Genomic DNA, 14,975 nt, shown 5'->3' with positions numbered 1-14,975 from the left:
TTTTTCTTCAAAAAACAGGTGCATTTTTAGAACCATTATTCACTTCACACAGTGAATGGAAAAATCAATGCAGTGATACTATAAAGGTTTCAGAACACTTGCGTAGAGCCAACTCTCAATGTTCACTAAAAATGATCTATCAGTCTCTCCTATGGACTTGAATGAGCTTTTGCATCTAGATTTACAGCCATTGGATGTGTAGAAGATCACTGAAGCTTTTTCTTTTTTTTTTCTGGAAGGGATATAGAAGCCAAATAGTTTAGGTAGAAGCAGCCACCTAGCCAGCAGGAGTATGAATTAATAAAACTTATTCCCAGAACCTTTTGCAACAATTTTATGGATGTCACTAAGCAGAGACATCTTAGCATTTGCTCTAAAGGAACATAAAATGGCATGAAAGATCCCTGTTGTATATATCAGAAGGGAAGAAAAATTAAGAAACAAGAAAGCAAGAATGTTGTCTAGCATAACATCAAACAAGAAAATTACAAAAAAAACCATACTAGGACAGTTTTCCTTTAACATATTAAGTTTAAATGAAGGTCAAAGGAAAGTTTTAAGCAACCTTTAAAACTAGTCTTTGAAAGTAAGCATTTAGTAAGTCTTGATAGTCAAAAGATGCTGTACGTCTCTGCTTGTTACAACACAACAGGCCTGATAAGAAAAGTAATGGGTATGAACATGACTTTGTCCTGAATGCTAACTCAATTTGTGCTCCCATTCATCAATATGCAAGAGGATTTCAAAATGTTAAAGTTAATAAATAATTTTTAAATAGTGAGCCAGCTTTAGGATTAAATAAAATGATAGTGACAGAGCTAGTTTATAAAAGAAACGACTGAATATATCAGTTATTCATTCAGATCCAAAAAATTTGAAAGTATTCGCTATGATCTCTTTGAAGACTTTGTCCTAGATATTTGACAACGAGCACATCATGACAAACTAGCAGCTCCTATGGCTGCTTATGTTCCCAGGCTTCAATGCCCTTCATCTGAAAAAAAAAGAGGTTTCAAAACTGCTGCCCTATCCAATGTACAAATTTAGAGAAATTTCAGAAGCAGTTTCAAAAACATAGCAAAACCCAGACAAATTAAATAAAAAAACCCCAGCCATCAGAACACTTTAAAAACAGAAGGATGTGCTGGGACCATTATCTTTTATGCAAGTGCAGAGTCAAGAAATCTTTTAAAGAAAAGCATTAGAGTTTGAAGAAAAAAAATGAGCGCGATACCCCTGTTGTAAAATACTACGCAAATTACCTTAGAAATAAAATACTAGCTGGGAAGGTACATTATCTAACGAGTTTTATGGTCACTTTTTAATGTGTAAATCTGTCCTAGCCCAGTTTTCAGATAAATTAAAAGAGAAAAGAATAATGAAGAGATGGCATTTTTGGCCTTGTGGATCCATGCTTGAGACAGGTATGGATTTAACTAAAAAATAAAAAAGCTTTAGATCACTTATAGCACAGTATTACAGGTTTATGTCTTTTAAAAATTCTGGCTATTGTGACTAATTTTGAGATGAATAGCTGAAGAATGGCACAGAGTTGCAAACATGATGCTATACATAGCCATGTAAAGGTGTATACTGTACATTTTATATAAATTTTAAAAACATATGGGAAATATTTAACAGCATAATCTAGCAGAGGTCTTAAACCAAAAGGGCCCACTTCTGCCTCCATGTATTTCCACAAAAATAAATTTTACTAGACATGCAGCATTTGTGTTTGCTTCAGTTTTCTCTGGCTCATGACTAGAAACAAAGCAGGCCTTGCTTTTGTATTCATGTGCTGCTCTCCCTTGTTGGTCCACTATACTCAGGGCACTATGTTCTGCTGTCATAATAGCTAAAGTGCTTGATATAAAAAACCGAGCAAGAGCAGAGCAACTGGGAGGGCTCTGCAGAAGTGGAGCCAGATTCAGCAAAACCAAAAATCCCCCACAGCACTACACATCCCAATTGGCCCTTCAGTAAAAGGGTTTGACACCCCAGGCCTAGCATAATTTTTTTTAGCTAATGCCCCAACTTTAAAAAGTTTGCCAGTAATTCACACCTTTTGAGTTGTTATTGCTTAAGCAAACAGTTCAGTGTAGAAATACATTGCAGTTGCGTGCAACCCAGGTATGAATCAAAACAGATACTGAAAGTAAAACTACACATGAACCTTGCATTAGACACTCATTCCAAAATGATACGTCAACATGAAGGGCTGCGACAGGTACACAGCAGCTTAATGCCAACATCCTAAACCAACTCTGAAGAGTCAAATCTTGCCTTAAATTTCTTATCTAAAGTATATGAGCGCTTTTTTTTTTATTTTAAATTAAGGCAATGAAATGGCTACAGTTCCTAAAGTTCATTTTAGGGGAACAAAAATATACACCTTTTTTTTCTCTGAACTTTAGGCAGCAGAACATAATGTAAAAACCTGCACTGCATTAAACATACAATGTCAAGTTGATGTAGAAAACCAGAACTAAACACATCTTAAAATACCATTTGGTTTTTCTTCCTTATTGGAACACAAACGGAAACTTTGAGAGGAAAAAATAAAGCTTAAAATCAGCTAAACTGTTTAGAGCTTTATATGTATCTGCACCACACTCTAATGTGATTTTGGGTAGAAAAGAAATCTGTACGCTTATCCGGCCACTCATATTTTAAACCAGTGCAGAGGGAAAGGCACTGCATTTATTTTTCATTGTGCCCATATCTGTTTGCACATATATGGAAAAAATTTAAATTCAAATTTTCTGTTCATTCTCTCCCACACACAAGTATGACAGATTGCAGCTAACACATAATAGCAGAAGCTGATTCAAAGTTGACCTCTCCTATTCCATTGTGTTATGTTCAAACTTCCAGGCTCTCTAGAATCTGAGATGGCTGCAAAGAACCCAGAGACAGGTACAAGATTTAGTCAGCATTCAGCATTTCTCAGTGCATTTTGCAGAAAGGGTCTAAATTAGGCATAGAGTTTTGTTGTTTATTTTACACAGAGAAGTCCACCAACATTTGCCATAAATTCTTCTAAACTCTTTAAGAAGGCCATCTTCTGCTTACGGTCCAGTGTAGGAGGAGTGCTGCTTGCAGTAAGCTTGTTGAAGGCATCTGCTAACCGCTGGTAAATTACTGGATCTTGTTGAGTTGATAGCAATGTTTCAACTAGCTCTGAATATTCAGCCTGTTAAATAAACAAGAATCTTAACTTAAAAAAAAAAAAACCCAAACCAATATATGTAACTTCTCTTATCAGGACAAAATCCAGAATCAAAGCTATGACAGAAAACTATGAGTACCTCTCCACTTCTTACCCAGTTTCACTGACTAGAGTGTACCAGACATGACTATGGACCCTCAGCCTTTCACCTACCTCTACACCAGCCAAAGTCCTTCAATCAGACCAGGATTTTCAGTAAAGCTAAAGAAGCCTTTAGAGCTAGGTAAGTGCTTTTCAGTGCAGAGTAAGAAGAAAACTTTAATGCACACCCTGCAAAGTGCCTTTTGGCTCTTTCTTAGCACAGGCTCGCTCCTGCAAACTCTACTTTTCTTTCTTCACACCTGCTTCACGTTTGGCTTTGCTTCATGTGTCATACCAACCCTCTCCTCCTGCAGGTTTTCCCTCTTCTAGATTCCCTTCCCTGGGACAGAGCTTCGATTCCTTTCCAAGAGTTTTCTACTTACTCTTGTGCTTACTTGGACAGAAACAGAAGACAAAGAAACATATTAAACATCACAAAAAGGACACTGCCATGGGGCACCTGGAGCAAGTCCAGAGTGACTACTGAGCTCTGGGAGAAGGGTGAAGGACACGGGAGCCAGAATGGCACTCCCCTCAATTCTGCTGGTGAAGGGCTTGGGTGGGGGTGGACACAACATGAGGTTGCCACCTGTGGATGGTGTCACAGGGTCTTTTTGTCTTACATGATCATGAGTCCCTCTTTGAGGGATGAGGGCTGCTAACAAGAGAGAGGATCCATGTGACAAAGTGGTTTGGGACCATCTTTGCTGAAGGCTTGCCAACCTGGCAGGAAGGGCTTTAAAGGGCACATTGGGGGTTGTAGATAAGCAAAGAGGCAGATACCAAGTGTAGTGACAATGCAAGGAAGTGTGATGGGTTTAAGAGCGCTCATCAGGAAGGAGGAAACACGTGGAAAGGAGGCCAGCCTCAAATGTCTGCAGAAATGCATTCAGCTTTGGAAACTAGGAAGAGCTGGACCTCCAGGTGCAGATGCAGAGCTGCAACACTGAGATGCGGTGGGACAGATGGCATGGCTGGAGTGCCCCAATGCACAGATGGAGGCTCTTTAGAGCTCTTTAGGGAAGAAGAGGACAGAAGATTGCCATTTCTGTGAAAGGACAGCTCAAATTCAGGACACTTTTCCATGGACTAGACAACAATCTATTTGAGTGCTTATGAGTCATGATCAGAGGAGAGGCGGTAAGGAGAACATCATGGTGGAAGCTTGTACAAATCACCAAAACAGGGTGAGTAGTGGGCTGAGTCATCTTCAAACAACTTGAGGAAGTTTCCAGACCAGACTTAGGAGAGATTATCTCCCTGACATTTGTTCAAATGCCAGATGGGTCACCCAGGGGTGACTGCATCTGCTACTCACAACTAGGAAGAGCTGGTCAGGATGTAGTAATTAATGGCAGCCTTGGCTACAGTGATCATGAAAGAGTGGAGTTCAGGATCCTTAGGAGAGTGAGGAAAGAGGGTGGCTGAGTATAGATGCTGGACATCACAAGAGCAGATGTCAGTTCATTCAGGAGACTGGTGGGTGGGGACCTGTGGAAGAGAGCTCTGAAGATGAAAGTTGCTCAGGAGAGCTGACAGATCTTTAAGGACAACCTCCTCCATCCACAAGAATGGCCTGTCCAGATACTGAACAATATAAACATGTCAGGACACAGGCCCAGCTAATCAGGGAGTTCAGGACTGAACACCAATGCAAGGAGGACACATGCAGGAGATAAAAGCAGGGACAGCTACAAAGGAGGAAAACAGAAACATTGTCCAGACAAGAACAATGACAGAAAAGCAAAGTTCAGCTAAAGCTAAATTTGGCAAGGGACATCAAGGGCAACAAGAGCAACTTCCACCAGTACATTAACAGTAAAAGAAGGAACAGGGGAAATGTGGGACCTGATGCTGAATGGAGCAGGTGATTTAGTAATAACAGACAAGAGATGAGGCTGAAATACTCAATGCTTTCTTTGCCTTGGTATTGACTGGCAGGTTTTCCCAGACCTCTATGACTAGAGACAAGGTTCAAGGAGGAGAGGAACTACCAGTAGTGAAGAGGATCAACCCAGAGATCTCTTGAGAAATCCTGATGCATACAAGCTCATGAGACCTGACTGAATCCATCCAAGGGTTCAGAAAGTCATCTCATGTCATTACAAGGCTGCTCTCTATCATCTTTGAATGACTAAGAAAATAATGAAGCAAGCACTCCTGGAAGCTATCTCTAGGCATGTGAAAGAGAAAGGGATTGAGAACAGCCAGTGGATTTGCCAAGAGTAAATCATGCTTTACCAATCCGACTGTCTTCTCTGATGAAATGACTACATCTGTGGATGAGCAGAGAGCAGTGGATGCCTGATGTTAGCAAGTCTTTAGCAGTCTTGCACAGCATCCCTGTAACCAAGCTGAGATTTTTATTCCCTAGATGGGTGGCCTACTACATCGGTGAAAACATACACCTGTATCATCAGTCTCTAAACCATAGTGGTTAATGGCTCATATTCCACCTGGAAGCTGGTTACAAGTGGCACCGAAAGCTCTCATCTGGGCCCTGTCCTGTTAAATATTTTAGTCAGTGACCTGGAGGAAGAGAGGAGATGCACTCGCCTCAATCTGTGGATGAAACCAAACTGGGGAGTGCTGCCAGTGCATTCAAGGGCAGGACTGATATTCAGAGACATCTAGTCAGGCTGGAGGAATGAACTGACAGGAACCTCATGAAATTCAACAAGGACAAATGCAAAGTCCTGCAGCTGAAACAGACTAACCCCTTGCAGCTATACAGGCTGGGAACTGACATGCTGGGGAGCAATTCTGGCGAATGAAGGACCTGAAGGTCCCGGTGGATAGCAGGCTAAGGAAGCCAGCAGTGTGCCTTGTCAGCAATGAACACTAGCAGTATACTGGGCTGCATTTATTATTTGTCTTTACACAGCACTTGTTAGATTAGATGGGAAATACTGTGTCAAGTCTTGGACTCCTTAACTCTAGAAGGATATTGATGAACTTGAATGAGTCCAGTGGTGGGCCACCAAGGCTGTCTGGCAGGTACTGAAAGCACATGAATTGTATGGATAATAAAGCATTCAACAGGCTGCTCAGAGAGACTTTGGAATATCCATCTTGGAGGTTTTCAAGACACAGCTGGAAAAAGTCCAGAGCAACCTGATCTGAATTCACTGTTGACCACACTTTGAGCAAGAGGTTGGACTACAGACCTCCTGAGGGTCCTTCCAGCTGGAATGATTCTGTGATTTGCCAGACACAGAGTAACTAACCACTGTCATTTAATAAATGACTGGTGTTCAGAATGTGTTTCAGTGCCATACCTGATGCAAACACACTAATGTGTAGAATGCTTCACCTGCTGCAGTTGTCATTTCTGTATTGTGCTTCTGAAGTACCAGCATATCAAAGACCATCTGAAATCACAAAACAGAAGTAGTTACGGAAGCATAAACTTAACCTTCTACTTTACCAGCATTTGCTGCTGAACCTCATCTTCACTGCTGATAATATGTATTTACAAAAAAACAAGGTTGTTGCTTGTTTTGTTGCTTTAAAAAAAAATAATCTAGGTATCAGTAATTGGAAAGCCAGGTTCTTTTAGAAGTCAAGTCTTGGCTTAACAGCACAAATTCACATCTCAATTCATTTAAACCTATTGTTGATAGGTCTCTTCAGAGAGAAAGGGCATCTCTTATTTTTCTCCAAAAGCTGCAGATATGCCAGAGAAATAATGAAAAAAACCTTTGCTCTTCCAAAATAAAGCAGTGAAACTTTTCCTCAAGTTTTGGAGACTCCTACAGCTCACAAAAAGCCAAACAGGAACAGATTAATAAGAACAGTATTGTAATTTTAAGTGGAAATTTAGAGAAAAGGCAGAAAGCTAGATTAACACTGAAGAAATATAAAGACAGAATTATTTAACGTTTCTCATCCTCTCAGCTTGGCTGATACATGCTTTTAATGAGCAATCCCAAGAAATTCAAATGTCACTTTGATAAGAAAAGACATCTTAAGGAAAACTGAAGTCTTTACAAAATCAGAAAACACACACACAAATTCCACAAGTACTTTGTTCCCAGTTAGCAAGAACCTGGTTGCTACCAGGTCACTCCAAAATTCAGTGAGATAGAGTGGATGGTCCTAAAATGGAAGTACTAAATTTGATAATGGATTAATAAAATGCATAATTCAGTGGATACATTGAATAAATTACAGCATTTTCTTTCTAGTTCCCAACTATGCTTTTTTCTGCCTCTTGTTATAGTACTCTATCCACCCTCCAGTTTACACAATTTTGGAAAATTTCTATTTCACAGTAAGTGTAACTGCTAAAAGGTTCATTCTAGAGCTCATGTACAGAGCATGGATAAATAATATTTGCATTCCATGAGGCTCAGGTCTTTTGTTGACTGGTTGTAAGTAATTTCCTCTCTCTACACCTCCATCCTCCTTTGTACTCTTAAGTCCAATGTCTCCAGTCTTTCATGCTCTCTTTCTTCTTAAACTGCCAGTTTTTTAGGTAACAGGCTGCTTCTTACTGTATGTATGATCCTGATTAACCTGGTCAGATGGGATCACTGTTTGGCATCTTGATGCTACCTGTATGCAAAAAAACAAGGCGACATGAAACACCGATGACTTACCTTAAGAAAGTGCCTTGTTGCTAGAAAAAGGGTTGAATCTGTTTCTTGTGCTTTTGCACACTGTTCTGCTAATGGTGTTACAGCCTCCAGACAAAGCTGGCAAACCTCTGAACTCATTCTGTTAATGGGTGTTAAAGAATCAAAATCAGATTTCAATTAAATTGTGGTAAAACTTCCCAGCTGTGTCACTAGAAGATATTTTAAATGCTTGTATGTTCCAAGATTTCTTTTTACTATAAAGCTGTTATAAAAAGGGGAGAAAAGAATTTCAAATTTGTTGCCTTCTTTTATTAGCTACTTGCCCTAAGGTAACATAACCCTCTCTGACATAACATTTTCAGAAAGAGTCCCTTATGGTCAAGCTCATCTGTTTCTGACACGTGCCACAGATTAGTGAAAATGGTACTCCCATTATGAGAGGGAGAGCCCATTGGCACCCTGACAGGAAATGCTCTGGAGCAGGCCCAGTAGAACAGCAGCAATGTTTTGTATTACCAGCTGAGAAACTAATTCAGGAATGGCTTTGGGATACCAGCTGAAGGCTTATGAAGTTACACACTCTGAAATGAAGTAATGGAGGAGGCAGGAATGGCTGCCAGAAAAAACTTACACACTAAACCACTTAAAGGCTGTGTTCAAGCAACACAAGTCAGAGGCAATTCAGCTAACACTAGAATCTCAGTAGACACTACCGCAAAACTCTCAATCACCAGAGAGCAGAGAGTAAGAGTCGGTTACCAATATATAATCATAGACACAGTCATTGATGGAAAAGAAAAAAAAAACACCAACATTTTAAACAGGTCCTTATAAAAGCAACTCAGATTTTCAAACACTCCCAAGCTCTATAAAGGATACGATGACATCCCTAACTCCAGTGAGTACATTAGGCTCTTAAAGAGGTCTTCTGGAAGTTGTGGAATTTTCTCAGGGAATATCTCACAGATGAAAGTGATTAATTTGTAATATTGATTACACAGGGATGGAAACTGTCAAAAGAAAAACATGGTAATTTTAGAATCAATCACGTAACTATTCTGACAATTTCCATCTGTACAAAGAGACAGGACTGATGCTTTCCACTGAAGAACACAATTTCAGTTAGACAACTTCAGAGTCATTAGAATGGCTACAACTTTATTAGTAAACATTGTGGCACAATAAAAAAGATTGCTAAAGCTAAACTGTTGATGGTGGGAGTCTGGTATCTGCACTATACAAATTCAAGGAGTTTTACTTCAGACATGAGCAAGTTTAGTCCTGTGGGGTAAAAGCCTCACAAGCATTTGAAGCACAACAGAGGGGCTCCTAGGGTTCCTCCTCTCACTCAGTTTCATCTGCAATGGATGCAGCCCTCGTGCTCAGCAAGCACTACCAGATGAGAAAGCATGTTAAGAGGGGACAACTGAGATATACTTCAGAAGTGTTCTCCTGATTCAAAGTAAAACATTAACACAGTGCAACCCACTTGAAATACTGCCATTCCACTGTTTCATATTTCACTGTTCTGCTGACAAGCTGCTGATGTCTCTGATATAAAAGCCAGCTGTATTGTGAAAATAATTAGAGAATTACTACTTCGAGATTTTTATTTTTTTAAAAAACTAATATCACTGTTTATGCTTCCTATCACTCTCCTGATACTAATCACAAAAGGGATTCCACAAGCCACATTTCAGGTTTGGCCAACTGTTGACCTGCATGGACTCACTTCTAAAAGAAAAAACTTTTGTTTAGGCCCCTTCAAATACTAATTTTCTCAGCTTACAATATTTAATTTCAAACTATCTAGAACTACAGAACACTTACTTACATTTTTAAAAGTCTAGAAAATTCAACTTAAGAAGGTGGAATGCACATAGAAATGAATTCTGAGAATTCACTACTATAAAGCTTTCATATTCTAGCAGCTACATGTAAAAATATACTTACTTTCAACAGATCCTGGGACATTAGAGGCAGAACTAGATTAACCCCATATAAGACAACATCTGCTGCTGATACAGATCTATTTGTAGCTTGCCCAGGCTCATGTCCTCTAAATACTTCATCTGTAGAAGAGACAAAAAATGTTTTGCATAAAAGAAGCATTAAACGTATTGAAGGAAGAGTTCCATTTCTTTATAATAAAGACATTCTTAAAAATAGGACTATTCCCCTCTCCCCAAACAAAAACATGAGGCACTGTATTAAAATAGAAACTTAGTGAGTGGAGGCTGCCACATCACTCTATATTTATATTCATTAGGACTAAGCATTTCATAATCGCATGTACCAGATGGCATGCTAAAACAGAACACTTCAGATACTGAGGGCTCCCTTCCATTACAGAACACTGCATTTGTTTCTAGTGATAGCTGTTTCATGCCTGCACACATAAACAGATAATGAGCAAAATATTACTGCATTTCTATACTTTATATATTATATATAAACATACGTTTATATATATTTTAGAAACACAAGGAGAAAAAAAAAATGGGAGAATTCTTTCTGTAGTTTAGATGTTGACAAGTTTTCTCCAGTAAGACCTACATTTCCCATCCACTGGCAGTGACCTTACTTTTATAATTCCTGCACTGAGTCAGCAACAGTATGCAGACAACTTTCAATACACTTGATCTCTGGGCATTACATTTAGGTTAAACCTTAATTTCATGGTAAGTATTTTGCAGTAATTTACTCTTCTCACTTTGCTATGGGTTTTTTGTTATAAAACTGCTGCTGCTACATGATCAGATTTGCAACATTCTGATTTCAAGCTGTCTCATACATGCCCTATTTATTTTATGACAGCAATAATAATTTCAGATGCTAGAATACTGTAAAAAGTCCTTCCTTTGCTACTGGCCCGTTAAATAGTAATGTCCATATCCTGATCTAATCAAGCCTATAATTCAGTTTTTACTTTACGTGGATTGAACGTATGCCCCACAATGCTTTTTACAGGTGAGAACACAAGTTATGGTTCAGCAATTACTAGTTCCTTCATACCTGTATCACTGAAATCTATGAATTCTTTTGATAGAAGATTAGTGAGAAGCTCCATAATAAGAAGGAGATCCTGGTACTGGTCTTCTTCTGCTGTAACATCTATCCGTTGTCGACCTAGATTATTCTTGGAATACACCTGGAGCAGAGTTAGGCAGGCCTCATACAAGTTCATGGCTTTGGCCTACAAAACCAAGGTTAGATAATAAGAAATCTTCCATATGCTAAAAGTGACACACTTTGTTTTAAGATGGCGTTACTTGGTTGATGATACCTCAAGGGTTTTATTTCAGTTATATAACCACTTTTTGTAACAACTGCACACCTTAAACAATAGGAACACTTACAGCCATATATTGATGTGCTACTGATTGAAACAGCAGAACATAACATTACTTTTACCAATTCCTCAGTCTTAAATAAAAAAGACGAGAGTGGCTTGGGACAGGCTGACACATCTCACTATCTCACAAACTAGATAACCAACAAAATCCCTCAGGGACTCACTTCAGCTATCAAAGTCTGAAGCCACAATACACTGTGTATACCCAGTTTGGAACAGGCAGGAACTCTTCTAGATGCAAAAGCAAAATTAGCCAACAGTGCAAAGATGTAAGTGTACTGCACCAACTCATTTTTACCCATTAACTTTTTGGTATCTCTTAATGCCTTGTTTAGGACGAAGGCAGCATCTTTATGGTATGCATTTGTCACATAAAACAGTGCTGTAGTTCTCCTAGACTAGCTTTCAGAGAAGTTTGATATAGTTAAAAAAAGTAGTCATCGCAGTCTGCACTCTTCTACCACCCATGCATAGAGTTAGACCAGTGATGAATTGTGGTTTATTGGTATAAGAACAGTCTAGATGTCCTGCTTTTAATCTTTGCCAGTGTATGTTTTTAAACAAAGGAATTCCGCTAACAGATGTGACCATATAGCATTTCTTTCTCTATAGAATCTAAAAATCACTACACTTCATTTTGTTCAAGGGATAGCACTGTATACACACGTATGCGTGCACACACACCCTCTTTCCCTCCTTCCTCTTCTGGTTGTACTTACCTCTCCAAGATAACAAATCTGTTTATGTGCAACTTCAACAAAGACTTCTATTATGAGATTAACAGTCTCTGGTGTGTTTTTGTATACTTCCATTAATCCAATGCAATTATTAAGGAAGTCCATTAGGAAATTGAAGAGAATCGCTACGTTATCAATCTGGGTAGCCTCAGCAATGCCACATAGTGCTTCTAATGTAGCAGTGATTTCCTGTTTCACTTCCTCCTCCTGACAGATCTGTTGAAAGTTTTCTTGGTTTATCACATTCAAGAATCGCTGTTGAAGTGGCTGAAGAACCTTGAGATTTTTTAGAAAAGTCACATTAAGATAAACATACTATTATATGCAATGTGAGGTTTAAGTAATTTAGCAAGCTTTTAGCATGGCAGTACAAGAATCAATCCCAGTTTCCATTGGCTCAGTTATGTTATTATCTGTTACATTAATGTAAGCTGAAGTCGTAGTAATTAGTGATTTTCATTACCCATCACCACTTGGAGGCTGGTTTCAAAATGAGCACCTCCACAAATATTTTGTGTAATTTTATAGTGTTTAAACAAATGACACTGACTTTCTCTGGCTCAGAGTATTTGATTCCCTTCCAAATTCAGTATTAGGGGGGGAAATTGTTACAGTTCATCAATGAAAGCATTAAGATTCATGTTCACAGATATTTTTGCCATATTATGATTCTCAATAGCGCAATCTCTTTTTGTAATCACCTGTGTTTGGAACCAATGTAGAAACTTCCATAATAACAGTTAAATGTTTTTCCCAATTATTTCCAATGCATTATAGTCTTACCTTCAATCACTAATTTCATAGCTTTGCTAGTAACAGCAAGTTTCTCTCAGGCCAATGCTTTACAAGCTCATGCAGTGGTTTCTGATCATATTTCTGCTACTTTCTAGCACCAACCTTTCCGGTATTAATATTTAAACTTTAATGGAGCCAGGGCACAAAAAAGCTTTTCAAGGCTCTTCATTATGTTCCATATTAGCTTTTTATTTACTGTCATTATCATTAAGTGAATAATTGAATAATTCATAACATCACCAAACTAAATGGAATTTTTAACCTTTTATAATAGTCTCTTTCAAGTGTACTGCTATACTGGCTGCTTCAAGAATCCTCCAGGTTTCTGTTTAGGTTGTGATAGTTTAGATACAATTTTTGGCAGCTCATTGGTGCCATATAACCAGTGACCTTCAAAGAGAGATTAAAAAAGTTATCAATACTAGATGTTCAAAATCAAAAGATTTTATATAAGTTGATTTTGTGTCACCATAAAATTCCCTAAACTAACTTGTCTGTACTACTTGTTAAAATGGAGGTAACAGAAGTATCAAAAGAGTTTACCTCTGTCCAGTATTGTTGCTTTGTTTCCGTATCCATATGAGCAAAGCCTCCTAAAACTAAAGCTTTCATTAGTGTTCTCTGCACAGAACTGGACAAATAGTGAAGAGGAGGGCTTCGCCTTGCAAATTGTTTAGCTAAATTCCACCAGTTTTCACACTGAATAACTAAGTTTGCCCTAAAAGAGGGAAAAAACATTTTAATTAAAGACTTCACAAAATTGTATGAACAAAGCACATCAGGTTGCTAGCAGTCATCAGAAGATTTTTGAAATTTAAAAAATCCTTTATTCTAAGGCTAAACCGCCTTTTGACTTTAATCTTAATAATGCCTCACCTCTAAGATTTCTTAAGTATATACTCTGAAATAGCTCAATTCATATGGGAGAAAAGCAGGGAAATGCTTTAGTTTTACACACATACACACAGAGTTAATGAACATATTGCATGGATTAAAAGCTTAGTCTCATTATGTCATGATAAAATAAGCAGTTTATTCCAAAACTAGTTCCTGTAGGTTTTCATTTTTTTTAAAAGGAAAATTTTTCAAGTGTTCAAATCCTCAAACTTCAGAACAGTCTTTCAGCAGAATATGAATGCATGACTGCATGTATAATTGCATGTCAATTCACAGAAGTAAAACATTCAAAAATTCCCTGCTTCACAGTTTGTAATACCAAAGAAAACTTTGAAATTCATCTGAATCTGTTAAATCCTGGACTTTAAAAGTGTTTTTATATGTTTACAAAACACATTTTACACTGGCTTAGCCAGTATCTTAACTTTTAATCTGGAAGAATTTGTTCAACAAAAATAAGCAACACTGCAAAAATCCTTGCAATGAGAGTGGAAACCACGAGAGTTTTCCTTTCTCAGTGTTTAAGAGTGAGGCACAAAGGTAAGGGAAGGAGAGTGCAACTTGTAAACAATAATAAAAATTAGGTTATGGTCTGTCAAATATAGGTCTCCTCACTTTGTCAGACTTTCATTTTTCCATTTATGTTACTAATTTGACTTAGAGATATGAAGAGGAAGTGCCCTGTATCTGGATTACTTTGGCCAAAAAAATTTAAAGGAAGCAAAAGAAATTTTTTGACTTCCAGAGGTATAGCAACTTACCGCTCTCTCCTTTCCACTAATGTTACTAGCAGTTGTACAGTATCATTTGCAAGGTCCTGCTCTGAACTCCACACTGCCAGGTTACTGATCACTTTTTCTAAAAGGTAACCCACAATCCACTGGGAACCCTCTGTATCAGCACCAAATGCTGTACTAAATGGCAGACTTATCTATAAGAAAAGCATTAAAATGAGTGAGTTTTACAGAAGCCAGAACCCCAAAATGTATGGTAATCATTGTCAGCAAATTCTTTTCAGGCTGTCACTTCTTTCCTACTTAAAATACATAAGTGTTACATAGACAAAGGCAAAGAATACCTGTAATAGAAAAATCTTTGCCAAATTTATCTTGCAATTTTAAGCACAACACCTAAAACAAAGAAAAGTTTCAACCTCATTACAAAATCAGGTTTGAGTATGTCTAGCGTTTAATGCCAACAAAAGTACAAAAGCTTTAAAAATTATAAGATCCCCAAATCATCTCCCAAAAGTGTTTCCATGAATTTATGATGAAACTCTTCAAAATTCAGTGATAAAAAAT

At 38.0% G+C, this 14,975-nt stretch overlaps 1 protein-coding gene across 2 annotated transcripts in view; it reads right to left on the bottom strand.

Moving 5' to 3' along the window:
• Positions 1-2,625: 2,625 nt before the first annotated feature.
• The window catches only part of XPO4 (exportin 4), a 77,445-nt gene continuing 65,095 nt past the window's right edge, over positions 2,626-14,975 (bottom strand). For both annotated transcript variants that reach the window (XM_074932070.1, XM_074932079.1), the window contains exons 15-23: positions 14,436-14,605; positions 13,321-13,495; positions 11,965-12,258; positions 10,906-11,086; positions 9,844-9,962; positions 8,770-8,900; positions 7,912-8,029; positions 6,589-6,681; positions 2,626-3,193 (exon numbers count right to left, since the gene is read on the bottom strand). In XM_074932070.1, the coding sequence (XP_074788171.1) occupies positions 2,996-3,193; positions 6,589-6,681; positions 7,912-8,029; positions 8,770-8,900; positions 9,844-9,962; positions 10,906-11,086; positions 11,965-12,258; positions 13,321-13,495; positions 14,436-14,605 (1,479 nt within the window). In that variant the 3' untranslated portion in view covers positions 2,626-2,995. The remainder of the gene's footprint in view (positions 3,194-6,588; positions 6,682-7,911; positions 8,030-8,769; positions 8,901-9,843; positions 9,963-10,905; positions 11,087-11,964; positions 12,259-13,320; positions 13,496-14,435; positions 14,606-14,975) is intronic.

The sequence above is a fragment of the Athene noctua genome, chromosome 1 (genome assembly GCF_965140245.1).
Source record: "Athene noctua chromosome 1, bAthNoc1.hap1.1, whole genome shotgun sequence".
NCBI classification, from domain to species: Eukaryota; Metazoa; Chordata; class Aves; order Strigiformes; family Strigidae; genus Athene; species Athene noctua.
This window is presented reverse-complemented; position numbering and strand designations above follow the sequence as displayed.